The following is a 26,531-nucleotide window of genomic DNA, read 5'->3' as shown; positions in this document are numbered from 1 at the left end:
GTCTCTAGAGCCTGGACTCAGCATTTGTGACCCATGGGCTTAGTTGCTCCTCGGCAGGTGGAATCTTCCCAGATCAGGGCTAAAACCATGTCCTCGCATTGGCAGGCAGAGTCTTAACCACTGGACCACCAGGGAAGTCTAATCATACTGCTTTTTTTTTTTTTTTTTTTTTTTTTTTAAAATCTTTAATTCTTACATGCTTTCCCAAACATGAACCCCCCTCCCACCTCCCTCCCCATAACATCTCTCTGGGTCATCCCCATGCACCAGTCCCAAGCATGCTGTATCCTGCGTCAGACATAGACTGGCGATTCAATTCTTACATGATAGTATACATGTTAGAGTGCCATTCTGCCAAATCATCCCACCCTCTCCCTCTCCCTCTGAGTCCAAAAGTCCGTTATACACATCTGTGTCTTTTTTCCTGTCTTGCATACAGGGTCGTCATTGCCATAATCATACTGCTTTTAAGAAACATTTTTTAAAAAAGAATTGTAGTTTTAGATTTATAGGAAAAAATTAAAGATAGAGAGGTTTCCTATATACCTCACTTTCAATCCCTACCCCTTTAACCTCTTACTTAGTATGGTAGGTGTTACAATTAATGACTGACATTGATACATTATTATTAACTGACATTGATACAGTATTATTAGCTGAAGTCCGTGCTTTATTCAGATTGTTTAGTTTTCATCTAAGGTTCTTCTGTTTAAGGATCACATCCAGGATAGCAAGTTACATTTAGTCATCATGTCTCCTTAGGCCCTCTTGATTGTGACAGGTTCCTAGACTTTTCTTATCTTCGATTTCCTAAAGCTGTTTCCTCCTTGCTTCTCCCTTAGTAAAGCAGTTGGCTGGGCCAGGAGATTCTGAGAGAACATTTTAGGGTTAAGGGGTGGGTAAGGTGTGTTCAGCTGATAGAGACTCAGTGTTGCTTTGGAACATAGTTGCGGAAAGGAGAACAACTCTGGGAAATCCGGGGGTTTCGGAGGGGAAAAAAAGCCAGGAAAGAGAAAACCTATGGATGAACTCATGCCACACCCGTGTTGAGCCTACTAACTAGCGGGCAATGAAAGGGTGTCAGAATTTGATTTAAATGCTCGGTCGACAATGATGTCACTGGAAGAAACTTAATTGCCGTACGCCTTTTGAGAGCCTTTCTCCCTAAGCTTCCTGAGTCTTCGAGATCCTCAGCTCCTACTCAGCTTTCCCTCAAGGAGAGAAACAATGCCGACTGACTAGCTTCTCGTAGCTTCCGCGCTAGCTGAGTCCAAGGAACTGCAATTCCCAGAAGACATAGTGGTGTGACCGGTGTCTCGCTGCCTTCCTATTGGCTCATGTTTGTTACTGTCAGCCAATAGAAAGCTAGCTCTTTCATAAGTGCCAAAATGGCGACACCTAGGATCTAGAACTAGATTGTCCGGTAGGCTTAAATTTGGGGAGGTGATGGATGGGAAGGAAATAGGGAATTATAGTTTCAGGGTTGGGGAGGGTGGAGGAAGTAGGGGGAGAAATCTGGATTTGGGGTAGTAATGGCCGAGGGACGCAGCCAGAGCTAAGGGCATATTTAGGCAACCGGAACTGGCTTAACCCCTTACTGCCCATTTATTCTTTGTATTAAGCCCCTTTGACACTCTCTTCTTACTGCTCTTGTTTAAAGAATGTTCAGGTGGGAATAACCTAATAGGATCCCTGTTTTGCCCCTTTCCCCTTTTTTTTCCTTTTTAGTTCTACTTCCCTTGAATCTTCCTATATCGACTCCATTCCATCTAAGTCTGCGCTCCACCCCCATCTCCCCGCTGGGTTCTTTCCTTCAGAATCCCTTTCCCTTTCTCTAGCTTGATTTCTCCAACCTCAAGGCCGACTGCTACCGGCCCGGTCTCCTCAGAGTGAAATCATGAAGGTGGTGAACCTGAAGCAAGCCATTTTGCAAGCTTGGAAGGAGCGATGGAGTGACTACCAGTGGGCAGTCAACATGAAGAAATTCTTTCCCAAAGGAGCCACCTGGGACATTCTCAACCTAGCAGGTCTTAAGTGAAGTAGGAAGGAAGGATGGGAGGGCTAAACCCAGAAATGTTGTACCACTGAGTCTTCCTTTGTTATTCTCCTTGCAGAAGCACTACTGGAGCAGGCCATGATTGGACCTTCCCCCAATCCTCTCATCCTGTCTTACCTGAAGTATGCCATTAGTTCCCAGGTAAACTCTTCTACCTATTCCAGACAGGGTTTGAAGGTGAAAGGCTTGGAATATAGTTGTCAGCTCAGATTTTCTAGGTGAATTTGTTTGAGCACATCGTTTCTCTGAGCCTCAGTTTTCTTGTGGAAATAATAATACTCCATTGGTTATGATGAATATTACATTAATTTACTCTATCAATAAATATTCACATATGCCCTGGGGATTTAGCTGTGAACAAGGTCTAGTCCCAGTGCACAGGTATTTCGTGAGTAATATAGGCATGTGAATAAGCAGTCAATCACAGGATAGGATTACGATATAGGACAGAGTACTATGGGAGTACATGGGAGGGATACCTAATCCCAGGTTGAGCAACCAGGGAGGAAGTGATGTTTAAACCAAGACTTGAGTGTTGAATGGGAATTAGCCAAGGAGATTGATGAGAGTGTACAAAGCAGAGAGAAAAGAATATACAATGGTTGGGAGACAAACATCACATGACATTTAGGAATTGAAAATAACGTGATATGGCTAGAGTACGGTAGGGCTTCCCTGGTGGCTCAGTGGTAAATAATCTGCCTGCCAAAGCAAGAGACACCGGTTCGATCCCTGGGTCAGGAAGATCCTCTGGAGAGGGAAATGGCAACCCACTCCAACATTGTTGCCTGGGAAATCCCATGGACAGAGGAGCCTGGCGGGCTACAGTCTATGGGGTCCCGAAAGAGTTGGAACACCACTTAGCAACTAAACAATAACAATGGCTAGAGTAGCAGTTTTGGCCTTAGAACATTTTATGCTCTTAAAAATTGAGACTCATGCAGAGCTTTTGTTTATATGTATTATATCTATTCATATTTACCACTTTAGAAATTAAAAAAATACTTATGTATTTAAAAGTAACAAAAAGTAAACCCATTGTATATTAACGTACATAACGTTTTAATGAAAAAGTAACCATATTTTCCAAAACAAAAATGAGTGAGGAAAGTGGTATTGTTTTACAGATCTCTTTAATTCTGGCTTAATAGATTACAGCTGAATTCTCATAGCTGCTTCTGCATTCAGTTGTTGCAGTAGGCTCTTTCAGCTGAATAAAATCTGGCCTTGCACATCAGATATTTAGCTTGAAAAAGGAAGAATATTTTAATAAGCCTTTCAGATAAATGTGGATATTTTGAAAGGTTTATTAAAATATTTTTCCCTTTTAATTAACCTTGAGTTTTAGTAACTGTATACCTATGTCGCTAACATCCAAAATAAGATAAACCATTTCCATTCTCCCAGAAAGTTTCCTTGTGCCCTTTCTAGTCCATCTTCCTGTAACCACTAAATGTTTTCTATTCAGTTCAGTTTAGTTCATTCACTCAGTCGTGTCTGACTCTTTGCGACCCCATGGACTGCAGCACACCAGGCCCCCCTGTCCGTCATCAACTCCCCAAATTTACTCAAACTCATGTGCATTGAGTTGGTGATGCCATCCAACCATCTCATCCTCTGTCGTCCCCTTCTTCTCTCACCTTCAGTCTTTCCCAGCATCAGGGTCTTTTCAGATGAGTCAGTTCTTCGCATCAGGTGGCCAAAGTATTGGAGTTTCAGCTTCAGCACCTTTTTCTATACCCATAGATTAATATTGCCTGTATTTGGATTTCATAGAAATGAACTCGTGTTTAGTATTAACTCTTAATGCTCTGTCCTCTTTTAATTTTTTTTTTTTTTGAAATGACAAGTTATTTAATTAGGTTCTTTGCAAGAAGTTCAGAATACTACTTTGTGAGGATAAATTCCATTTGTGAGAGCAAACACAGAGCGGAGGTAGCCCTGGAGCTGAGGGACAGCTTTGATTCTTCGCAGAATTTGCGAGTCCACAGCTTTCTGGTCAACCTTGCGCTACTCTGTGATCTCGTATTTCTCTCTCTCTGTGTCGAAGACCTCACCCTCCTGGTGTCTGGGTTTACGCAGCTGCTTCTTCTTGAAGTAAGTGTCAGTGAGATATTCCGGAATTTTCACACCACTGATATCGATTTTGGTGGAGGTGGCAATGACAAATTTCTGGTGTGTTCTACGCAGAGGAACTCGATTGAGGGATAGAGGCCCAGTCACAAGTAGCAAGCCACTGCCCAGCTGCTTCAGGAAAACGACCCTCTTGCCTCTGTGGCACCCAGTGAGGATGATCAGAATGGTCCCAGGAGTGATGCTGGCACGCAGCTTCCTCACATGCTTACTGAAGGGTTTTCTGCCATGACTCAACAGTTTCCGAGGCACATCTTCCGTAGGGTAATACCTAGGCATTTTGCGAAGTTTGACCACTCGCGTACCACCATTCTTGTCGCCACCAACTGGTTTTGTGACAGTAGCAAGAGCACGAACCTTCTTTTTCTTTTCGACCTTGGATTTAGGTGCTGAATATTTTCTCTTGTACAAGGCCTTTCTGGAGTACATGGCTGATCGGGAATATCTGCCAATTCCTCTGACCAGGACAGGATTTCGGCTGCAGTGGGGCTTCCCCTTCTTAACCTTCTTCACCTTTTCCACCTTTTTAGCCTTCTTGCCAGCATCAGCCTTCTTGGCTTCAGGTTTTTTCTCCTTAGTATCTGGCTTCTCAGCCTTTTCACCCACCATCTTACAAGATGGGAAAGAGCTCTGTCTTCTTTTAATATAAATGTTGTTGAGCTTTATGTTATTGTATATGTCAGTAGTTCATCCTTTTTTAAACTTGCTGAGTAGTATTCCTCATCTGGCACGTAGTTCTTATGCTTCCTGTTTCCCCTTGGCATCAAGTCTCATTTCCATGCTAGCACATATTCATCTACTGTGTGTTTTTTTGGCTGCACTGGGTCTTCACTGTGGCACACTGACGTTCTCTAGTTTTGGCTCTCAGGCTTCTCTAGTTGCAGAGCACAGGCTCTCGAGCACTGTGACTCAGTAGTTGCAGGCTCTCTAGTTGTGGTTCCCAGGCTTAGTTGCCCCTTGGCATGTAGGATCTTAGTTCCCCAGCCAGGGATCAAACCTGTGTCTCCTTCACTGGAAGGCAGACTCTTGACCACTGGACCACCAGGAAGTCCCTACCTTGTTCTTTTTAACTGCTGTGTACTGTTCCATATATACTTAATTTCAGTTCGGTCGCTCAGTCGTGTCTGACTCTTTGCGACCCTGTGAATCGCAGCACGCCAGGCCTCCCTGTCCATTACCAACTCCCGGAGTTCACTCAGACTCATGTCCATTGAGTCAGTGATGCCATCCAGCCATCTCATCCTCTGTCGTCCCCTTCTCCTCCTGCCCCCAATCCCTCCCAGCATCAGGGTCTTTTCCAAGGAGTCAACTCTTCGGATGAGGTTTCCAAAGTATTGGAGTTTCAGCTCTAGCATCAGTCCTTCCAATGAACACCCTGGACTGATCTCCTTTAGGATGGACTGGTTGGATCTCCTTGCAGTCCAACGGACTTTCAAGAGTCTTCTCCAACACCAAAGTTCAAAAGCATCAATTCTTCGGCGCTCAGCTTTCTTTACAGGCCAACTCTCACATCCATACATGACTACTGGAAAAACCATAGCCTTGACTAGATGGACCTTTGTTGGCAAAGTTATATCTCTGCTTTTGAATATGCTCTCTAGATTGGTCATAACTTTCCTTCCAAGGAGTAAGCGTCTTTTAATTTCATGGCTGCAGTCACCATTTGCAGTGATTTTGGAGCCCCCAAAAATAAAGTCTGACACTGTTCCCACTGTTTCCCCATCTATTTCCCATGAAGTGATGGGACCAGATGCCATGATCTTAGTTTTCTGAATGTTGAGCTTTAAGCCAACTTTTTCACTCTCCTCTTTCACTTTCATCAAGAGGCTTTTTAGTTCCACTTCATTTTCTGCCATAAGGGTGATGTCATCTGCATATCTGAGGTTATTGATATTTCTCCTGGCAGTCTTGATTCCAGCTGGTGCTTCTTCCAGCCCAGCATTTCTCATGATGTACTCTGCATAGAAGTTAAATAAGCAGGTGACAATATACAGCCTTGACGTACTCCTTTTCCTGTTTGGAACCAGTCTGTTGTTCCATGTCCAGTTCCAGCTGTTGCTTCTTGACCTGCATATAGGTTTCTCAAGAGGCAGGTCAGGTGGTGGTGGTTTTAAATTTTTTACTGTTATAATCAGTGTTTCATTGAATGTTCTTATACTTAACCTCTCTGCATATCTGGCACTGTTTCCCTAGAATAGATACACAGAAATGGAGTTGCTGGTTTGAAGAGTGCGCATGTGTTAAATTATAATAGATCCTGCAACTTGCTCTCAAAAGATGATTCTCTCAGTTTACACCTGCTCCCCAGTGCTTGAGAGTATTTCTCCACACCTTTTCCAGTGTTGAATCTTTTAACATTTTTTTCCCCAGAGAGGCAAAAAATTACAACATATTATAAGATGTATTTCCACGATTGTGATGATGAGTGTATTTTTTGAAATGCTTATTGGCTCTTTGTATATATTCTGTGAATTATGAATTTCATTTGCCCAATTTTCTATCATTAGTTTGTTTTCTTTATTTTTTAAGTAACAATTTTGTGTGTGTACGTAAGTGGTAAGTTGCTTTAGTCATATTTGATTCTTTACAATCCCATGAACTGTAGCCCACCAGGCTCCTCAGTCCATGGGATTTCACGGGCAAGAATATTAGAGTGGGTTGCCATTTCCTTCTCCAGGGAACCTTCCTGACCCAGGGTTCAAACCTGCATCTCCTGCTTGGCAGGCAAATTCTTAACCACTGAGAAACCCAGGAAGCCCATAAATCACATACCATACATTTTATGCATTTAAAATGTACAGTTCACTGATTTTTAGTATATTTAGAATTGTGCAACCATTACTGCAATCAATTCAGACCGTTTTCATCACCCCAAGAATTCTTACTTACTGATTTTGGTGTCTTTTAATATGTTGTAACTTGTAATTGTTGTCTGTTATTTATGTTTTAAATTTTCTTTCTATCAGTTTTTAAACTTGTTTTCTTTTCTTAGCATGCAGAATTTTATTTCTATTTTTTGCCTGGAGTGTAGTGCCATGTGGCTTGCAAGATCTTAGTTCCCCAAACAGGAGTTAAACCCAGGCCCTTGGCAGTGAAAGTGGAGAGTCCTAACCACTGGACCACCAGGGAGTTCCCTAGAATTTTGAAAATGTATTTGTTTTCAGATTTAATTGCCTTTTTTCCTCTCTATGACTTTTGTCTTTCATAAGTGCTTCCCTTCTCCAAGGAACAAAATATAATCTTTACTTTCTGCCAACACTTCACTTCGTTTAACTCATTTAGAATTTATTCTGATATGAGGAAGAGATCCAAATTTATTTATTTTTCTGAATAGATAGACAATTGGCTTAACTGCTTTAATTGAATAAGCCATTCTTTTTTATATCTTAAATTCTCTGATAGTTGAGAGTCTATCTCTTGACATTCTAGTATATTTCATTAACATATTTGTCTTTTCTTGGACTGTTGCTTTACTATTTTAATTACTGTACCTTTGAAGCATTTTTGATGCTTGTTAGGCAAGTGTTCCCTTAGTTGTTTTATTTTTCAAAATGTCTTGGCTGTTTTCAGGCATTTTTCTTTTCCAGTCAGATTTTAGAATCAAGTTAAATTCTTAAAAAAGCCTATTGCATTTTGATTGGAGTTTCCTCGACTTTGTAGATTTGGGGAATTCGTAGGTTAATTTTGGAGAGATCACTCCAGTTGTAGTTTGAAGAATGAGTTGGAGGGAGGCAAGACAGAAGGCAGCGAGACAGTTTAGTGTGGCTTTTTTTTTCTGTAAAGGACCAGATAGTAAATACTTTCAGCTTAGCTGGCCGTATGGTCTCTGTTACCACTGTTCTATCATTATTGCTCAGAAGCACATACTGGTGACATATAAATAAATGGATGAGGCTGTGCCCTGACATAACTTTATTTACCAAAAAAAAGGTGATGAACCAGATTTAGCTTGCAAGCTGTCATTTGCCAGCCCTTGATTTCTGCTGTTGCAGTGATTTAGGTAAAAGATGATACTGGCTTAAACTTGAGAAGTGGCAGCAGGGAAAAAAAAAAAAAGATGAATTCAGGAACAATTTAGGAAGTGGTACTGGCAGGGTTTGGTGATTAATTAGATGAAGGGTGTGCAGGAGAGGAAGAAGTCAAGGCTAGCGTCTTAGTTTCTGATTCGGATATCAGATGGCTGATGGGATCTTAGGGAGACAGTGGGAGAAGAGCAGGACCACTGTCAGGGTTTGGTTGCAGGTAAGGGGGGAGATGCCTTATTTGATTCTGGCCTCAATTTCATGGAAGGTGCCTGTGTGGGTTTTCCAAGAGTGGACACTCAGTACGCAGCTGAGCATCAGTGTTGGAGACACAGAAGGAGAGGTGGATGCTGGCGTGGCTTTTTAGGAGTTGTCCGCCGCAGGTGATAATGGGAGCTATGGGCATGGATGAGATTTACCCAGAAAGCATGCAGAGGGAACAAAGAAGTGACCCAAGCCATATTTCTAAGGAACCAGTTACACTTCAGGAACATACAGAGGAAAATAATTCCTCATAGGAATCTGCAAAGAAGGGACCAGTGAGGGAAGAAGGAAAGCAAGAAGGTGTGATATTAAGAAAAGCCCAGGGGGACCTCCCTGGGGGTCCAGTGGTTAAGATTCTGAGCTTCCATTCCAGGGGGCGCAGGTTTGATCCCTAGTCGGGGAACTGAGATCCCACATGCTGTGCAGTGTGGCCAAGAAAATACAAAAAAAGAAAAAAGGAAAAACCCAGGGAGGGGAGGGCCGAAGGATGAGGAGGTGTTTCCTGGTGTGAGATGCTGCTGAGAGGTCAGTGAGATCCGAACTGAGAAGTATCTATGGGGTTTGACAACAAGTTTGTTGATGAGCTTAATGAGAGAGTCACGCAGTGGTGGTAAGGACAGAAGTGATTGGAGTGGGTCACATTGAGAACAGAAGCTGGGGAGGTAAAGGGTAGAGAACCCTTATGACTGAAGAGAGTGTGGTGGTTAATTGGAAGTATATGGTCTGCGGGAGGTTCTTGTAAAAATAGAAGAATCTTGAGATATGTAAACTGATGGGAAAGGCAAGAGAGGGTGGAGGCTGAAGTACCAGTGAGTGAGAAATAAATATATTTGAAAGACCTCCCTGACTTACAAAGTGCAGTGCAAAATTAGTGATTTATTCTCCCCTCAGAGTCAAGAGGCTCTTTGGTCCAGTGCTATCTCTGCATGTAGAGGGCACTTAGGAGCAGTTGAGGGCGTTGAATATGAAGAAGAGAGAGGGGATTAGAGAGCAGCTGCAGGGTCCCTCTGGGCCGGCCAGGTGTGCTCTGGGCCTTGTAGATGGGCTCCAGCCTTGGGGGCTGGTGGTAGGTTAGAGCTTCTGTGTTGGTAGATATATTAGGACTGGGATAGGTTATAAGTCCTGCTGTGAAAAACAGTTCACCATGTGGAAAGTATTTTTAGGTCTCTGAAGTAGCAGGGCTCTCTTGATACTGTTAGCAGAAATTTACGGAACAAAATTCTCAATTTGGAGACCATAAATTGGTAGTAACTGATGGCATCCCTTAAACGTACAGATTTGGGGGTTTCCTCTTGTAGTTTGGGGTCAGTTTCCAGTGGGAATGTCCAGCTCCCCCTTCAGGTTGGTATCCAGCAAGGTTCAGTTCACTGCCAAGCTCTTGCTATGGGGACATCAGTTATAAATAAACAAACACTCGCCTGGAACGTTACAGTCATCCTGCCCAGGCAGGCTCCCAACTTTCTGGCCACTGTCAGACACCAACTATGGCTTCACAGCATGACCCACTGAGAGTGGCACTAAACAGTAATTTGTGTGTTTAAGTCTCCTGTGTGTTTTGCTTCTCTTCATCCAAGAATACTGGTTAAAAAATGTCTGAACGGAGAGCAGCCTGTTCACGTGATGGAGAAATTATACATGGGAGGCATTGCCAAGCATGTAAAATTCACCATACTGAGTCACTGAGGGTGACTTAGCTTTCTTTTAAATCTTTGGAAATTTCTCTTCTTCTATGAGGCAGGTGATTAGCCTGACAGTTTCTATCATTGTATTCTGCTTTTTATTTTGATATATTTTGCCACTGACTTTGAGTGTAGAGTTGGAACTATTTTCTGTAGTCTTATTCATATTTGATCAGCATGCTATAATTATTTTTTTAAAATACAACAACTTAAAAGCTATTGGTAAAGTTTGGTTTAATTCAGGCCAGATTATTTCTTTTGAACTACATCTCCGATCTTATAATGGTGATAAGTCGGTTTTACTAATAGAAAATTGTGTTAAGGTAAAAGTTTTTTTGGAATGCTAGTTACTAGAATTCGTCAATCGAAAGCAATAAAAACTTCCTGAGGACCTACTCTGTGATAGTCCTTGGGCTAAGTTCTTGGGAAACATAAATTTAACACCGTTTCTATTCTCAGGGAGCTCACTGTTCAGGTGGCATTTTGCAAAATATGCCTTGCAGTTCTGTTAAATGAGATACCTTGGTCAAATAAGTTGGAAAAGTATTGCTTGCCTCATCTCCAGTGATCTTAGAGATTTTTATTGTGTACAAGTTACACTAATGGGTAAGAGGAGTCCTACAATAAAGAAAGCTCTTTACTGAAAGAACCCTTTTCTTTAAAGCTAGCTCTTTGTATATGTTTATTTCAGAGTTTCTCAAACTCATATCACACAGAAGCTCTGTGTATGTGTGTGCATGTATAAAATTTCTTAACATCTTGAGGACCCTTTGGAGCAACATCTGCCAATAGAACTTTCTACAATGATAAAAATATTCTACCGAGTGCAGCCAAATAAATAAAAATACTAAAAAAAATGTTCTATATCTGCACTGTCCAGTACAGTAGCCACTAGCCCCATGTGGCTGATGAGCACCTGGAATGAGGCTAGTATGACTAAGGAATTGCATCTGTAATGTTATTTAATTAATTTAAACAGCCAAGTGTGGCTGGCTGGTGGCTTCCCTACTGGACAGTGCAGCTTTGGAAGCTACTTTGGGAAATATTGCTCTGAGGGTGTGTTTCTACTTTCATTCTGCAGACACTGTAGAATGAAGACACACAGACTGTCCTCAAGGAGCTTCTAGTTTGGTGGGCATCAGGTGTCCATGGTGTCATGACAGGTCTAAGGGGATTGCTTAGAGCCAGAGGTTAAAGCGTCTGCCTGCACTGTGGGAGACCTGGGTTCGATCCCTGGGTCGGGAAGATCCCCTGGAGAAGGACATGGCAACCCACTCCAGTACTCTTGCCTGGAGAATCCCATGGACAGGGGAGCTTGGTGGGCTACAGTCCACAGGGTTGCAAAGAGTCAGACACGACTGAGCGACTTCACTTTGACTTTAGAGCACTGAGGAGGATTTCAGCTTTGGGTGATGTCCCAGAGGCATCCTAGAGAATGAGTGTGTGTAATGAAATTTCCATTACCAATTTCAAAGTGTAAATGCTACCTGTTCATTGAGGGAACAGTTTGTATGTCTCCAGTTCTTGTCCAAATAAAATCACTCTTGGTTGGAGTTATAGCAGTATCACGACCTCACGTGTTTCCATTCTTCTGCCCACCAGCAATCAGACCTTGTGCTATGTGGTGAACAGTGAGCGGCAGGCAGGCATGAAACACGGCCCCTTTGAATCCCCAAATGATCCCCCCATTTATGCTGGTGCTGTCAGTCACAGTGAATTTGACAGAAGCAAGGATGGGCACAATGCCTGGTGTTACTGCCTGTCTTTGGGGCTTGAAGGCCTCTTGAAGGGGTTGAGATTTTCAGATAGCTGCAGCAACTCTAAGTGTCAATGTTTGTTCCTCTCGATTGCACACACTGGTTGTCTGAACTTTATCTTTCTTCTTTCCCTCCAGATGGTGTCCTACTCCTCTGTTCTCACAGCTATCAGCAAGGTACGACCACAGCCACTCACAGCCTGGATGGGGGGCAGGGGACAGAGATACGGTGGTGACACATGGGGGCCCACCTCCTTGACTGCTCTGATCATGTGACCTCTGGGCCTGGACCATGAGCACAGCGTACCTCTGGCTGGTATGGCCGCCTTCCATGAGAGAGTGGGGGATCATGGCAAGTGGGGGCTGGCAACTAGGAGCCAATTTCCAACACTGAAAGGATGCCGAGTGTGAATCTTGGGGTTGGAGGAAAGATGAGCAGGGCTCCTGAAGGTGCCAGCTGCCTCATGTGGGAGACGGGGAGGTGGGGTGAGCGGGACACTCCATCGCATCGCCTTTGTTCTCTCCACAGTTCGATGACTTTTCCCGGGACCTGTGTGTCCAGGCTTTGCTGGATATCATGGACATGTTTTGTGACCGACTGAGGTAACGGCAGGAGCGAGGGGCTTGCAACCTTCCAGCATTAACTGAGTGTAGAGGAGAAGCTCCTGGCACGCAGGCTCAAACCATCTCTGTGGGTTCCCACACTTGTCCCCGCCTTGCTCTTCTGCACCCACCCATCCCCGTCTTTTTCTACTTATTCTCTTAGGGCTAAAATGCCTCTGCTCTATTTGGAGTAGCTCATTTGAAATCTTATCCAGTAGAAGCCGACAGGGCAGTCTTCCCCAGGACTTTGCTAGCTTCCCAAGTCTCTTCCCTAGTAAGGGAGGGCCAGGCACTCTGGGGAACATGGGTGTGGGTCGGATTTCAGCCTTTGGAGCGGAGACAGATTTTGCATCCTTTCCTGGTAGCTGTCACGGCAAAGCGGAGGAGTGCATCGGGCTGTGCCGGGCCCTGCTCAGCGCCCTCCACTGGCTGCTGCGCTGTACTGCGGCCTCTGCAGAGCGGCTCCGGGAGGGGCTAGAGGCCGGCACCCCAGCGGCCGGAGAGAAGCAGCTTGCTATGTGCCTGCAACGCCTGGAGAAGACTCTCAGTAGCACCAAGAACCGGGCCCTGCTCCATATCGCCAAACTGGAGGAGGCCTGTATGTCCCCTGGTTCCTTGAGCCCCACCCGCCATCACTCCCATAGCCAGGTCTTTAATTGAGAGGGGAGAGGCAGGATGCCATCCCACTTTTTTCCAGGAGGATCTGAAATCATCCCACTTCCTTTTTTTTCTCCCCATAAGCATTGCATACATCCCAGGGACTTGGGCAGGGTGGCACCCGAGCCAATCAACCAACAGGTATTTACTGAGCATTATTGTATGCCCAGCACTGTGCCAGGTGCTGGGGGTGGGGGGTGGGGGGCTACCAAAGGAGCATGTGGCAGGGTCCCTGCCCTCAACGAGCGTACCTGCTAGTGGGGAGCAAGGCTAGCATCTAGTATTCATGGAAAAAATGAGCGGACAAGACAAGCACACCATCCATCCTTGTGTTTGTCTCCATGTGTTTGTACTCATCCTCTGAAAGCAAATGACGTTTGTGTTTGAGTGTTGCCTAAAAGATCCCTTTAAATGCAGTACCGGTCTGCTGTTGGGCCTGTTGTGCCATTTGCTTCTCAACTCAAGTGCAGATATTAAATCCTGGAACCCTCCAGAGCCCGGGGATCAGACAGATGACTTGGTGGGAGGGAGGACGGGTATTGCTGGACATGGGGCCCAGAGACCACAGTCTTGGTGATGAGGCTTGGGGTCACGGAAGGAACTCTTGTTCTTTGTAATGAGAGTGCTGGAATGGGTTACACCCAGATAGATCTTTAGGACCTGGTTGAAGAACTAGTTCTAGGATTCGTGTATTTATCACTTCTGAAAATGTGGTTTATTGCCTGTGAGAAGTCCAGAAAGATGATCACTATGAAAAAGTGGGCTCTGTGGACGGTTTCTTATCTATCTTGAGCACTTGCTGAATGTTTATTGGCTGAAAAATGAATGAATTTTTGACTTAATTTTATTGGCTCTCAGGTCTTATCTTTTTCTTCTTTTTTTCCCCACTATGCTACATGGAGGTTAATGGGCTAGTTGGTGTCATTATTCATCATTTGACCCTCTGGAAGTGTTAACTAGGATAAATGACTTACAATTAAGTGCTAAACTCTGCAGTGTAGACCATGAGTTCAGGCATTTAGGAGTAGGAGATCAGTGGGTTGGACTGTTGGGTAAGTTGTTAAAGGAGCTGGGGCTTGAACAGTGACTTAAAGGACAGTGAGAGTGTGAGAGGCAGAGGTGAGTGGAGGGGCTTTTCGGAGGGGCCCAGCGAGAGCAAAGGCCCAGACGGGGAGCGGCTGAACACAGAGGCTCTTTAGGCCTCCAGCTTGACTGGGGTGGAGAGCAGCAGCCACTTGCAAGGCTGGCCCACTCTTGCAGTGACTCGGGGCCAGCTGCTTGTTCCGGCCGCTGGACTGCAAGCCCGCTGGGCCTCTCTCTCTCACTGCCTGTGTTCTGTTGTGCCTAGTCTCTGAAGTCAGCTGCGGGCGCCCCCTAGAAGTTGGGCCTCTGGGAGTCGTTTCTAGTGGTCTCATCATTAGTGCTCACCCCCCCTTCTGGAAACAGTGCATGCTGCCCTCAGGTCCCCAGCCTCCATGCCATCCTTAGGGGAAGCCTCCCCACGCGGTTCTGTGGGCCGTGGGGTTTGGGGCCAGTCTCTCCCTCTCCTCAGGTTCCCATCCTCCTCCGCATTTCCTCTCTCTGTCAGCCTCCTGGACGGCCATCGAGCATTGTCTCTTGAAGCTTGGAGAGATCCTGGCCAATCTCAGCAACCCCCAGCTCCGGAGCCAGGCTGAGCAGTGTGGCACGCTCATTAGGAGGTACCCGCGCTGGGGGTGACCCCGGGGAAGGGAGGGACGGAGGGCTGCGGGGGTGGGAGGGCAGACGTGGCCCCTGGCCCCCACGCCTCTGCCCTCACCGCCTCGCCCCCTGCACTCTGTCCCCTCAGCATCCCCACCATGCTGTCGGTGCACTCTGAGCAGCTGCACAAGACTGGCTTTCCCACGGTCCACGCGGTGGTCCTGCTCGAGGGCACCATGAACTTGACCGGCGAGACGCAGCCGCTGGTGGAGCAGCTGATGATGGTGAAGCGCATGCAGGTGGGGGGCCGGGGTGGGTTCTCTGTCCCCACCGCGGGCTGGCCGTGGCAGCAGGAGGGAGGAGTCTTCTGGCCTTTCCTGGGAGACGCAGGGTCTCTCCTGCTTTGTGGCGGATCATGGATCCCCGTTGTGGTGGTTCTGTCTGGTGGAATGGCTCTGCTGTCTCACCTGCTGTCCCGGGCTCTCGCTCAGGAGTCAGGGAGGTGTCTGTGCTGCCTGGCTCTGACCTGCCGGATCCCCAAGGGTCAGGAGACTGGAGTGGGATGGGCACCCTCTTCTTCCTCACCCTTGGTTCTTCCCACAGCATATCCCCACCCCGCTCTTTGTTCTGGAGATCTGGAAAGCCTGCTTCGTGGGGCTCATTGAGTCTCCTGAGGGCACAGGGGAGCTGAAGTGGACAGCTTTCACCTTCCTCAAGGTACCTGGGCTATGGGAGCCACAGAGAGCCACTGTTGGGATGGTTCTCAGGAGGGGCGGCAACCCCCTGGACCTTTGCCCCAGGTTTCTCCCCTCCAGCTTCATGCCTAGTTTGCCAGGTCCCCCGTTATCCAAAAGCCCCAAGGCTCTTCTGCCCGCTTGGCAGGCCTCTTCTGTGTCTTGGCACACAGGTGCCATGAGAGCAGTCCTCAGCCAGGTTGGCGTGGGGCAGCTCTGGGAGCCCACTCTCACAAAGGGCACTTCTTCACTGAGCCGTGGAAGCGGGGCTCCCAGGCTCTGAGGCTGAGCACCGGCATGTCTGATCTGGCTCTTAGAATGCTGTCACTCCCAGGGCAGGAGCGGCCCTGTCTCCACCCAGAGAGGGGGACTCAGGGAGTGTGCCTTTCGTTCTGGGTGAGAGAGAGAGGAGATTGAGCTTCCTGTTTTTCTCCTGCCTCACCCTCCAGATTCCACAAGTTTTGGTGAAGTTGAAGAAATACTCCCATGGGGACAAGGTGAGTTACAGAAATGAGATGGTGGAACTTCCTGGTTGTCCAGCAGCTAAGATTCCACACTTCCAATGCAGGGGGCCCAGGTTCAGTCCCTGGTCAGGGAACTAGATCCCATATGCCGTACCTAAGAGTTTGCATGCACGACTAAAGATCCCACGTGCTGCATGTGAGACCCGGCGCAGTCAAATAAGAAAAAAAAAAGAAATGGGGAGTGGGCATGGGAACAGGTGAATCCTTGGTTCTGCTCTGGAGAAAAGGGCCAGGGAAGAGTCGTGTGGCCCGAGCTGGGCAGCAGTGTGTTCTTGTAAGGAGGCGGGCTGGAGGTGGGGCCGTCCTTGAGCTTCTGCGCATCCACACACAGAAGGCAGCCAGGCTGCTCTGGAGGCGAGGGTGCCTGAGATGCCCAGGGCCGGAGTCCCAGGGCCAGGGTACAGGACACTGACACCCCATACTATTCCTGTTCGGTTGCTGGAAGCCAGCGGTGGGCACAGCCGACTTGTTGGCTACTGTACCCAGCAGTGTGTCCTTGTGAGCCTACAGTGCAGGCCGTGGGTGGAGCGGAGGGCCTGGAAGCCAGATGGCAATTTCTGGCTTTACTTTACTCTGGCAGGACTTTACTGAGGATGTCAATACAGCTTTCGAGTTCCTGCTGAAGCTCACACCGTTGCTGGACAAAGCCGACCAGCGCTGCAAGTACGAGGCCCCCTGCTCACCTGGCTTTACTGGAAGGAGTTCTGGCTCTCCCCCGCCCTTTTTTCCCCGTCAGTGCCAGGGGACCGTCTGCTTGTTCGTTCCCCTTGGCAGAGGCAGGAGGCAGCTACTCCATGGTTGCTGAATGCCCAAGCCCCTGTGCCTTCCCTCAGGCGCTCACAGTGTTCTTCCTCGGGCAGGGCCTCATTTCCCACCCCCACCACCCAGTAATCCCTGCAACATGCCCCAGGGATGTTGTATCCCATCCCCCATCATCTTTTTCCCTCACAGCTGTGACTGTACAAATTTCCTACTGCAAGAATGTAGCAAGCAGGGGCTTCTGTCTGAGGCCAGTATGAACAACCTCATGGCCAAGCGGTAAGTGGGAACTCCCTGGCCTGGCCCAAGGGCCCCTTGACCACCTGCCTCGTGTCCAGCCTGGGCCGCTGGGTGCCTTTTCTCTCCTGTCTAGAGTTTGGTTGTGGGTGACAGGAACCATGCTAAGGGTTGCCAGGGACAAGAGACGCTGATTTCTGCAGACCAGGGTTTTGCACTGTCAGGGTTTTAACTGTCATCCTCCTTTGCTTCTGGACTGGACTAGGGTATGTGTCAGGAATTCATCTCTGTTCCTCTTACCTTCTCTGGACCAACTGGTCCTGGCTACAGCAAAGCAGATCGGGAGCACGCCCCTCAGCTGAAGTCAGATGAAAATGCCAACATCCAGCCCAACCCCGGGCTGATCCTCCGTGCGGAGCCCACAGTCACCAACATCCTGAAAGTGAGCTCGCCCATCCCTGGCCACCAGGGTCAGCCCTTCCCTCTTTCCAGGTTCCCTCTACTGCCAGATGAGTAAACAGGCCCCAGACCTCTCTCTCTTTTATTTTCTTTGGAAGCTGAGAAAGGGGGAAGGTGAGGGAAGTGTCCTGGAAACAAGTGTGTGTTGAGCATCGCCAGTCAGCCTGGCGCTGTGGTGGGTGCTTTGCTTGCTTATGTGGAAACAGTGCCGAGTCTCTCAGCAGAGAGACCCCAGTCTGGCTCACACTGACCCCACTGCCCTCACCCCAGTCTAATTGAGAAGGGTGGATCTGAGAGCAGAGGATTCAAGGAACAGAGTTCCAGCTTGGAGTCAGTTGTAGGGTAAATTGTAAGTCGTGGTCTCCCATAGAATGGAGACAGGCAGAGAAAGAAACTGCGGCTAGGCTGTATCTGGGAAGTTCAGTGTTCTCCAGGACTGGTGTCCTGTCTCGTCCCCAGACGATGGATGCAGACCATTCCAAGTCCCCGGAGGGGCTGCTGGGCGTCCTGGGCCACATGCTGTCCGGGAAGAGCCTGGACTTGCTGCTGGCTGCTGCCGCTGCCACTGGGAAGCTGAAGTCTTTTGCCCGGAAATTCATCAAGTAAGAAAGGTTGAGCCCCTGACCAGGGTCTGGGAGGCATGTCCGAAGGAGGAGAGGGCAGAAGAAGGGCAAGGTCTCCGCAGACATGCCAGGGCAGAGCATCCTACCCGGAGACTGGGGAAGGGCTGGTTTTCTGAAGTGAAGAGTGTTTTGTTTTTCAGCCAAGGCTGGTGCGGAGGAGGTGTTTGGTGAGGCGTCGAGGTGTTGAGCAGTGATGGGGAGAGACTGCTTTCATACCCACTTATTAATAAGGGGCTCTCACATTCTGCTGACCTTTTGGATTGACCTGGAATTTGATGTATAGAACATGGCTCCATTCAGCAAGCAGTTCTCTAGGGCTTGGAATCTTTTAAAAATAGAAAGAGTTCTTGTCTCTGTAGCAGTGGTGTTCCTTTTAAGTTGAACCCACAATTCAGACTCCATTGATCGCCTCCGAGTGGGCAGAGCCCCCGACCCCAGCCGCTGCTCAGCCCTCACCCTGGTAGATGCCACCTGTCTCCATTCCTTCCACAGTTTGAACGAATTCACGACACACCGCAGCGAAGAGAGCAGTAAGTCAGCTCTGCACACTGCAGACCCGGGGGCGCTGAAGGAGGGGTGTGGGGGGAGAGAACAGGGGAGGAAGAGGATGCCTTTGCTCATCCTGGGGAGGCTGTGTGCTCCCCTGGGGATGACTGATTGGAGCTTTTGGGGAGCCTCAAAAGAGGGTCATGCTGGGAAAAGCATTCTTCCCACACCACCGTCTGTGTCTCTCCATCAGCATAATGATTTGGTCAGGTGTTGCGGGGGAAGGAGGGTTTAGGAGTCTTTGGTTCCAAGGAAGGGATGATGTTCCAACTGAAACTCAAGAAAAGGATTCTGAGCCTCAGAGCTTTGAAGGAGCCACTCATTCCCTGACCTTCCTTGAGGTAGTTCCTGAGCCCCTGGCGACCCAGCCAAGGCCTTCAGGCCCATGCCTGAGGCCGTGGGGTCAGCCTTCTCATCCTTCACAGCCAAGGCGGCCTCGGTTCGAGCCTTGCTCTTTGACATCTCCTTCCTCATGCTGTGCCACGTGGCCCAGACCTATGGCTCAGAGGTAAGTGAGGGGGAGCGGTCAGGATTGGGGCACCAAGTGGATATAAAGGAGACATAAGCAACCAATAACTTCCCACCTCACCCCTGCCCCCAGTCTGGGTCCCAGGCCAGTTAGTTCTCCTGGCTGCAGAAAATCAGGTGCCAGCGCCCCAGTCAGTAGATGCTCCCTTGTCGTTTCCTGAGTGCCATACGCACCACCAGGTGGCAGCAGAGCCCCTGTCTTTCTCCCTTAGACCAGTTAGTCCCCAGTTCTTCAGGCTGGGAAGGGCCAAACCAGTGGGCAGGACACGAGGTCCAGGCTGCTGCGCCCCCCACCCCTCCTTTCTCAGGTGATCCTGTCCGAGTCGAACACAGGAGGGGAGGTGTTCTTCTTTGAGACCTGGATGCAGACATGCATGCCCGAGGAGGGCAAAATCCTGAACCCCGATCACCCTTGCTTCCGGCCCGACTCCACCAAAGTGGAGTCCCTGGTGGCTCTGCTCAACAACTCCTCGGAGATAAAGCTCGTGTCAGTGGCTGGGCGCCTGCCCCCGGGGTGGTGGTGGGGGCAGGCTTGGGCCCTCTCCCTCAGCCCCGCCCACGCCCGCCCACCCCTGTGGTGATGTTTTCTCCCACCCCCATCCCCATGTAGGCAGATGAAGTGGCACGAAGCCTGTCTCAACATTTCAGCGGCCATCCTGGAAATCCTCAACGCCTGGGAGAATGGGGTGCTAGCCTTCGAGTCCATCCAGGTAGCTCCTCTTTTCCGCAGCCTTCCCTCTTCCCTAAGGCACAGCCAGTCTTTGATAGTTTGCTACATTTCATAAAAACAAAACGACCCTTCCTCCAGAAGCCCGTGTGTGGGCATTGGCCTCCCCTGTAGTCATAGTCTAAGCTACCCTCTCTCACCAGGTGACTTTGGGGAAATCAGACTTGTGGTGAAAAGAGGCTTGAACGTGGCCCCAGACCCCACTGCTCTGCTGAGTTGCTCACGGAGGCCGGGGCAAGTGATGGCCAGGGAGGGCGCGAGAGGCCCCAGTCACTCTTTTTCCCTCGCCCAGAAAATCACAGATAATATCAAGGGGAAGGTGTGCAGCCTGGCAGTGTGCGCTGTGGCCTGGCTCGTGGCGCACGTGCGGATGCTGGGACTGGACGAGCGAGAGAAGTCGCTGCAGATGATCCGCCAGCTGGCAGGGCCGCTGTACAGCGAGAACACGCTGCAGTTCTACAACGAGAGGTCGGTGACCCGTCCCCTCCCTTCTTGAACTCTGCAGGTCTGTGGTGAGAAGTCAGCCCCTCCAGTAACCACTCTTCCTCCTCCTCTCTCTCCCTCTTTGGAAAAATCAGTCATTTATTTATGTAGCGTACAATGAATAAATGGGGTCTTCACTGCGGTGCGCAGGCTTTCTCTAGCGGCGGCGGGCAGGCGCCACTCTCTGGTTGTGGCGTGTGGGTTTCTCACTGCGGTGGCTTCTTGTGTGGCGGCACACACGGACTTGGTCGCTCAAGACACGTGGAATCTTCCCACACTAGGGGTCAAACCCGTGTCCCCTGTACTGGCAGGTGGGTTCTTAACCACTGCACCACCAGGGAAGTTACCCCTCTTCTCATACCTCCCCAGACATGCCACTTGCCTGCTCACTCACATTCTCAATCACATCTTCACTCACTGACTCAGCAGTGCTTGTATGTGTCTTCTTGCCGGCCGTGTTTATAATCCAGCATCTGCTGTGTGTGTGCCAAACTCCAGACCCCAAACGGCCAGGATTCCTGCCTTCGGAGAGCTTGAGTCCCAGATGCTTGCTGGTGGGAACAGTCTTATCTCAGCTCTGTCCCTGTCTAGGAGCTGTAGAGCCCCTCTATAGTGTTTACAGGCTGTGGGCCTGTCCACCCCCTCCCTACCCTGCCCCCACCCCCTCTTCTGTGACTTTTTCTTCCCTGGACTTTTCAGAGACTTGGAAGACCTCCTTAGCAACTTCAGCTATGTTGAGTCAGGGGGTGTGGGTTTGTTTACCCATCCAGTAAGCTTTTTTAAAACATTGTGGTAAAAAAATACATGATCTAAAATTTACCACCTTAACCATTTTTAAGATAACAGCTCATTTTTATTTTTTTCTGACTCTGCTGAGCCTTTGTTGCTGCACGTGGGCTTTCTCTAGTTGTGGTGAGCTGGGACTACTCTTCATTGCAGTACACGGGCTTCTCATCGTGGTGGCCGATCGTGGTGGCCGCTCGTTGTGGCGTGTGGGCTATATAGGGCGCTTGGGCTCAGCAGTTGTGACTCTCAGGCCCTAGAGTCTGGAGGCTTCAGTAGCTGTGGCACACAGGCTTTCTTACTCTGAGACATGTGGAATCTCCCCAGCCCAGGGATCGAACCTGTGTCCCCTATACTGGTGCGTGGATTCTCCACTGTACCACCAGGTCCAGCGGTAGGGTTCAGTAGTGTGTTAAGTATATTCACATTGTTGTGAAACATCTCTAGAATGTTTCCATCTTGTAGCTCTGAACCTGGACCAACAACACCCCTTCCTGTCTTTACCCCAGCCCCTGGACCCATTAAACACCACCCCTTTCTGTCCTTCCCCAAGCACCTGGCAACCGCCACCCTAGCTTCTGTTTCTGTGAATTTACTATATAAGTGAAATCATATCACGTTCATCTTTTGGTGGCGGGCATGTCTCACTTTGTGTAATGTTCCTCAGAGTTCAACCACACCGTTGCATGTGTCAGGACTTCTTGCTTTTTAAAGGCTGGATTATATTCCATTGTATGTATATGTTGTATTTTGCTTATCTGTTCCTCAGCTGATGGACACATGGGTTTCTTGCACTTCTTGGCTGTTGTGACTAGTGTTGCTATGAATGTGGGCTTGCACCAAACATTAAGTTATGAGTGATGACCCGCAAGGTAGCCATCAAAATGTCTTTTAAGGGAAAAAATGGAAACACAGCTGATATGAGATCGGGAGGGTCTTTTTCCCCTGCCTCCTTCTCTGTTCCTCCCCTCCTTCCTCATCCTCCTCCCACAAATCAGGGACTATTTTCTTTGATATAATTGATTGTGAGCACCCTAACTGCTGTCTGGGAAATCTATGGCTCCATCCTGCAGGTGGGAAAAGTGGCTATGAAAGTCGTGGTGACTTTCCCAGAGCCATGCAGTGTTCCCTGAACGGTTAGCTCTCAGGCCCAGGCCTGCATTCACCATCAGAGACTCCTGTCATGAGGAAATTCCTGGATGTACTTACATTTGCCCAGCTACCAAGGGCCGGGAAGAGTCTTGTGGGGCAGCCCTTGGGCCCCTGTCCTGGAAGTAACAGTTTACTTTGGGAGGAAGCCAAGGCCGGGTGGGGAACCCCCCTCGAGCACAGCCTAGAGGGAAGTGATTGTATTTATCAATATTGACGCCAGAGGATTGGCAGGCCCGGGCTTGGAGGGTGGGGGAAGTTGGAGGGAGAGACTGAGAGAGGAAAAAAAAGTATGAATATATTGCTGAAATGACCCGAGAGGCAAGTGCCCACCAACCCCCTGTAGGCTCGGTGCTGGCACAGGGCTGGTGGGGTCACATCTGCTCAGGGTTTGCAACTTCCTCTTGTCCCCTCCCTCCCTCAGCACAGAATGAGGCTGATTTCCTGGTTCCTGGTTCCGTAACCCTAATCCTGGGAGGAGTGGGGCCTGGGTGTTTCCGCCCCGACTCCCACCCCCTCTGTTGAACCTGTACCACTGGCCCTCCCCCGCCCCCCCCCAGGGTGGTGATCATGAGCTCCATCCTGGAGCACATGTGTGCGGACGTGCTGCAGCAGACCGCCACGCAGATTAAGTTTCCCTCCACGGGCATGGACACCATGCCCTACTGGAACCTGCTGCCCCCCAAGCGGCCCATCAAGGAGGTGCTGACGGACATATTTGCTAAGGTGCTGGAGAAGGGATGGGTGGACAGCCGCTCCATCCACATCTTCGACACCCTGCTGCACATGGGTGGTGTCTACTGGTTCTGCAACAACCTGATTAAGGTACGGGAGTGCTGGGGGTGGGCTGTGGGAGCAGGCATCCTCAGACTGCCAGAGACAGGCCTGATGAGACTGAGCTAGGTCTGGCTGGCTGGCTCCCCAACCCTCAGCCTGGCGAATCCCAGCTCAAGAAGGTTCCTTGGGCTCCAGAGGCCATTCCTCACCTGGGGCGCTCCTGGGCTCTGAGGGGAGCTGTGGGATGTCATTGCCCTGTGTTGAGGGTCCTCAGCTCCTGGGTCCCCCTCCCCTGCCCCCCCAGGAGCTGTTGAAGGAGACACGGAAGGAGTACACACTGCGGGCGGTGGAGCTGCTGTACTCCATCTTCTGTCTGGACATGCAGCAGGTGACCCTGGTCCTGCTGGGCCACATCCTGCCAGGCCTGCTCACTGACTCCTCCAAGTGGCACAGCCTCATGGACCCCCCTGGCACCGCTCTCGCCAAGTAGGGTTCTGTGCGGAGCCTCCAGTCCCCCAGCCTGGTTTTGGGTGCCCCGCCTGGGCCCCAGCCCGGAAGCTGGACTGCGGGGAAGCCCTGTCGGGTGGGGCCTGGTCAACGGGCACAGAAGCCCCCTTTGATTTTCCCCCCATCTCCTGGACCCCTTTGCCAGGCTGGCCGTCTGGTGTGCCCTGAGTTCCTACTCCTCCCACAAGGGACAGGCATCCTCCCGCCAAAAGAAGAGACATCGGGAAGACATTGAGGTAGGAGGGCACCCCTTCCTGTTCCCTTGCCCACAGACGTGTGCTGAGCCTTTCTTTTAAGAGGCGCCTTCCTGGGCACAGGCAGCCAGGCATGGCTCCTGCCCCTGGGCCACTGTATTGGGTGACTGCGTGGGAGGGTCTCTCCCTAGGGTGGGGGGAGGGTGGCGAGAGGGAAGGTGCCCCCCAGGAGATACTGCCTGCGGCCTGTGGGGACTTGATTCCCAGCTGAACTCCAGCTGCCTCCCTCATCCTGGGAGATGTCAGGGTGCAGGGGTGGTGACGTGACTCCTCTGCCCCCTAGGATTACATCAGCCTCTTCCCCTTGGACGACATGCAGCCCTCGAAGCTGATGCGCCTGCTGAGCTCCAATGAGGAAGATGCAAATATCCTTTCGAGTCCCAGTGAGTGTGTGGACAGAGCCAGGCGGCCGCTTCCTTTCTGGGAGCTCACGCCTGCAGAGAGGCGCTCTGCTCTGGCCCCAGCGTCCCTCTGGCTGGCCCAAGGGAGTGTGGTGGGCATTTGCCCCAGTCTGCCCCTCCAGCTGCTCGGTTTCCTGCCCTGGAGACCCTAGAGGTTGCTGTGCTTTCTCCTTCAGGGTTGGCTCTGTCCTACCCAGATCTCAGCCAAGCCCAGGGTGCACAGCTGACCCCTCCCCACCCCTCACCCCAGTGAGTTCACTGCCTCAGGCACAGACTGTGCCCTTGACTCAGCCCTGACCTTCCTTCCCCTGAAATGGGCCCTGAGGCCTGGAGCAGCCTGGACTGGGGCTGGACTGCTCCCCACTCTTCCTGTCAGGAGAACAGCCCTCCCCCACCTGCTTCCCTAGATGTCCTCACGCCTCCCTGCCAAGGGGTCTCCCGTGGTGTTTAGTTTTTCCTGTTTCCAGAGGTTTCTCCTGAGGCTGGAGGTTCTCTGGGGCCTTGAGGGATTAGGGGACCAGTGTGCTTAAGAAGAGGAAAGATGAAGGGTCTGCCATGCACAGACCCCTTGGCTAGTTACTTGGTTAGTGACTCTTGGCTATTACTTAGCGAATCTTAGCCTCTGCTTCTTTGTCTGTAAAACGGAGATGTGCGGATTTATCGGTTTCACCCGTGTACAGCCTGCAGCTTGGTGCCTGGTGGCGCTGACCTAACATTAGTTCTTCTCTCTTATCTGCTTGTGGGGGTGTCTGTGTTTGGGGCCCATGTGACTGGACCCAAGGACCTCTCTGGGTGGGCCCTCCACTCCTGAGGGGTGAGAGCTTCCCCTGGGACAGTGGTTTTGATTACAAGAGGCCATTTCCTCTATGCTCCCTCATTTGTCCCCACAGCTGACCGGTCCATGAGCAGCTCCCTGTCGGCCTCCCAGCTCCACACAGTCAACATGAGAGATCCACTGAACCGAGTCCTGGGTGAGGCCTCCCACCCTGGTTCCCGAGCCTCGTCTCCTCTGCCTCATTCCCTTCGTCACCTCTGGCCCATCTCCCCTGGCCGCCAGCTCTCCTGTCTCCCCCAGGCCCCCATCGAGTCCTTCTCTGGCTCGCCCTCAGCTTTCTTAAGTGCTTTCTCTTTCTGATGTCCCCATTTTGGGGACCCCCTTGGCACTTCTTTCTTCTCCCGGAATCTGACTGCTTCCCAAGCCCTTCTCACGGAATTCTTCTCCTGCCCCCCTCTTTCCTAGCCAACCTGTTCCTGCTCATTTCCTCCATCCTGGGCTCTCGGACCGCCGGCCCCCACACGCAGTTCGTGCAGTGGTTTATGGAAGAGTGCGTGGACTGCCTGGAGCAGGGCGGCCGAGGCAGCATCCTGCAGTTCATGCCCTTCACCACTGTGAGTGTCCCGCCCCTGCGGGCCCCAGCCGGCCCCCTCTAGCTCAGAGCGGGTCAGCAAGTCTCAGGAGAGCTCAGGGTCCAGTGGCCAGTGGGAAGGGGCTTGTTCCCCCAGACATCACGCCCACCACCACCCCGCTCAGCAGCTGTCTGTCTGACAGGTATCAGAACTGGTGAAGGTGTCGGCCATGTCCAGCCCCAAGGTGGTTCTGGCCATCACGGACCTCAGCCTGCCCCTGGGCCGCCAGGTGGCCGCCAAAGCCATCGCCGCCCTCTGAGGGGCCTGGGGTGGCCACGGGGGCTGGCGGGAGCGTTCCAGCCCTGTGCGCCTCAGAAGGGAGCTTGCAGGACGATGAGCCATCGTTGCTCACGTCCACATGACGTAACCTCCCCCGGTCGCTTTCCAGATCGTTCCCCCTGCTCCTGACTTCTGACCTCCAGGACGGCTCCCAGTTTCTTTCATAATTTCCTCTCCCCACTGTCAGTACCTCATGTGCGTGCGCAGCCTGCTTCTTAACTCAGAGCAGGCTCTTCAACACCCCCGCCTCACCCCCACCCTCCTGCTTGTCCCCCTTCCAAGAGTGGACTTACCTCCAAGGAACTTTATGGGTGCGGGGTGTGTGTGTGTGTGTGTGTGTGTGTATATATATGTATATATATTTTTTTACATGAGGTGTGTTTGCCTCCTCTCAGTTGTAAATAAAGACCTCGTGGATCCCTTTATAGCCATCGGTGCCCGTGTCTGGCGTGGGCGGAGAGCACTGTCTTCTCCTTGGTCCCCTGCCGTCTGGTGGTAGAGGAG

The 26,531-nt window shown here is 50.2% G+C and overlaps 1 protein-coding gene, 1 non-coding gene and 1 pseudogene across 7 annotated transcripts; 2 read left to right on the top strand and 1 right to left on the bottom strand.

Annotated features, from left to right (window-relative positions):
• The first annotated feature begins 1,363 nt into the window (after positions 1-1,363).
• MED24 (mediator complex subunit 24) lies at positions 1,364-26,454 on the top strand. Of its 6 annotated transcripts, XM_069543388.1 has the most exons (27): positions 1,370-1,423; positions 1,839-2,027; positions 2,115-2,197; positions 12,049-12,087; positions 12,440-12,513; positions 12,879-13,111; positions 13,255-13,311; positions 14,759-14,870; positions 14,999-15,149; positions 15,454-15,567; positions 16,034-16,081; positions 16,689-16,771; positions 17,060-17,146; positions 17,435-17,546; positions 18,023-18,165; positions 18,679-18,716; positions 19,158-19,240; positions 19,569-19,747; positions 19,871-19,970; positions 20,280-20,455; positions 22,963-23,227; positions 23,484-23,665; positions 23,832-23,922; positions 24,224-24,323; positions 25,232-25,312; positions 25,582-25,730; positions 25,891-26,452. In XM_069543388.1, exons 2-27 carry the CDS (start codon positions 1,898-1,900, stop codon positions 26,005-26,007), a joined length of 3,027 nt encoding a protein of 1,008 aa, XP_069399489.1. In that variant the 5' UTR covers positions 1,370-1,423; positions 1,839-1,897; the 3' UTR covers positions 26,008-26,452. The 6 variants fall into 6 exon arrangements, 5 of the variants coding, with proteins under 5 accessions (XP_069399484.1, XP_069399489.1, XP_069399488.1 ...); XR_011247152.1 differs by lacking the exon at positions 13,255-13,311 and having other exon boundaries at positions 1,364-1,423; positions 24,224-24,924; positions 25,891-26,454; XM_069543383.1 differs by lacking the exon at positions 13,255-13,311 and having other exon boundaries at positions 1,364-1,423; positions 25,891-26,454.
• LOC138414700 (large ribosomal subunit protein eL6 pseudogene) lies at positions 3,907-4,805 on the bottom strand (annotated as a pseudogene).
• Positions 18,975-19,078, top strand: LOC138415584 (small nucleolar RNA SNORD124). The gene has a single exon (XR_011247332.1). It is a non-coding gene; the product is annotated as a small nucleolar RNA SNORD124 (small nucleolar RNA).
• Positions 26,455-26,531: the final 77 nt, after the last annotated feature.

Source organism: Ovis canadensis, chromosome 11 (assembly GCF_042477335.2).
Source record: "Ovis canadensis isolate MfBH-ARS-UI-01 breed Bighorn chromosome 11, ARS-UI_OviCan_v2, whole genome shotgun sequence".
NCBI lineage: Eukaryota > Metazoa > Chordata > Mammalia > Artiodactyla > Bovidae > Ovis > Ovis canadensis.
This window is presented reverse-complemented; position numbering and strand designations above follow the sequence as displayed.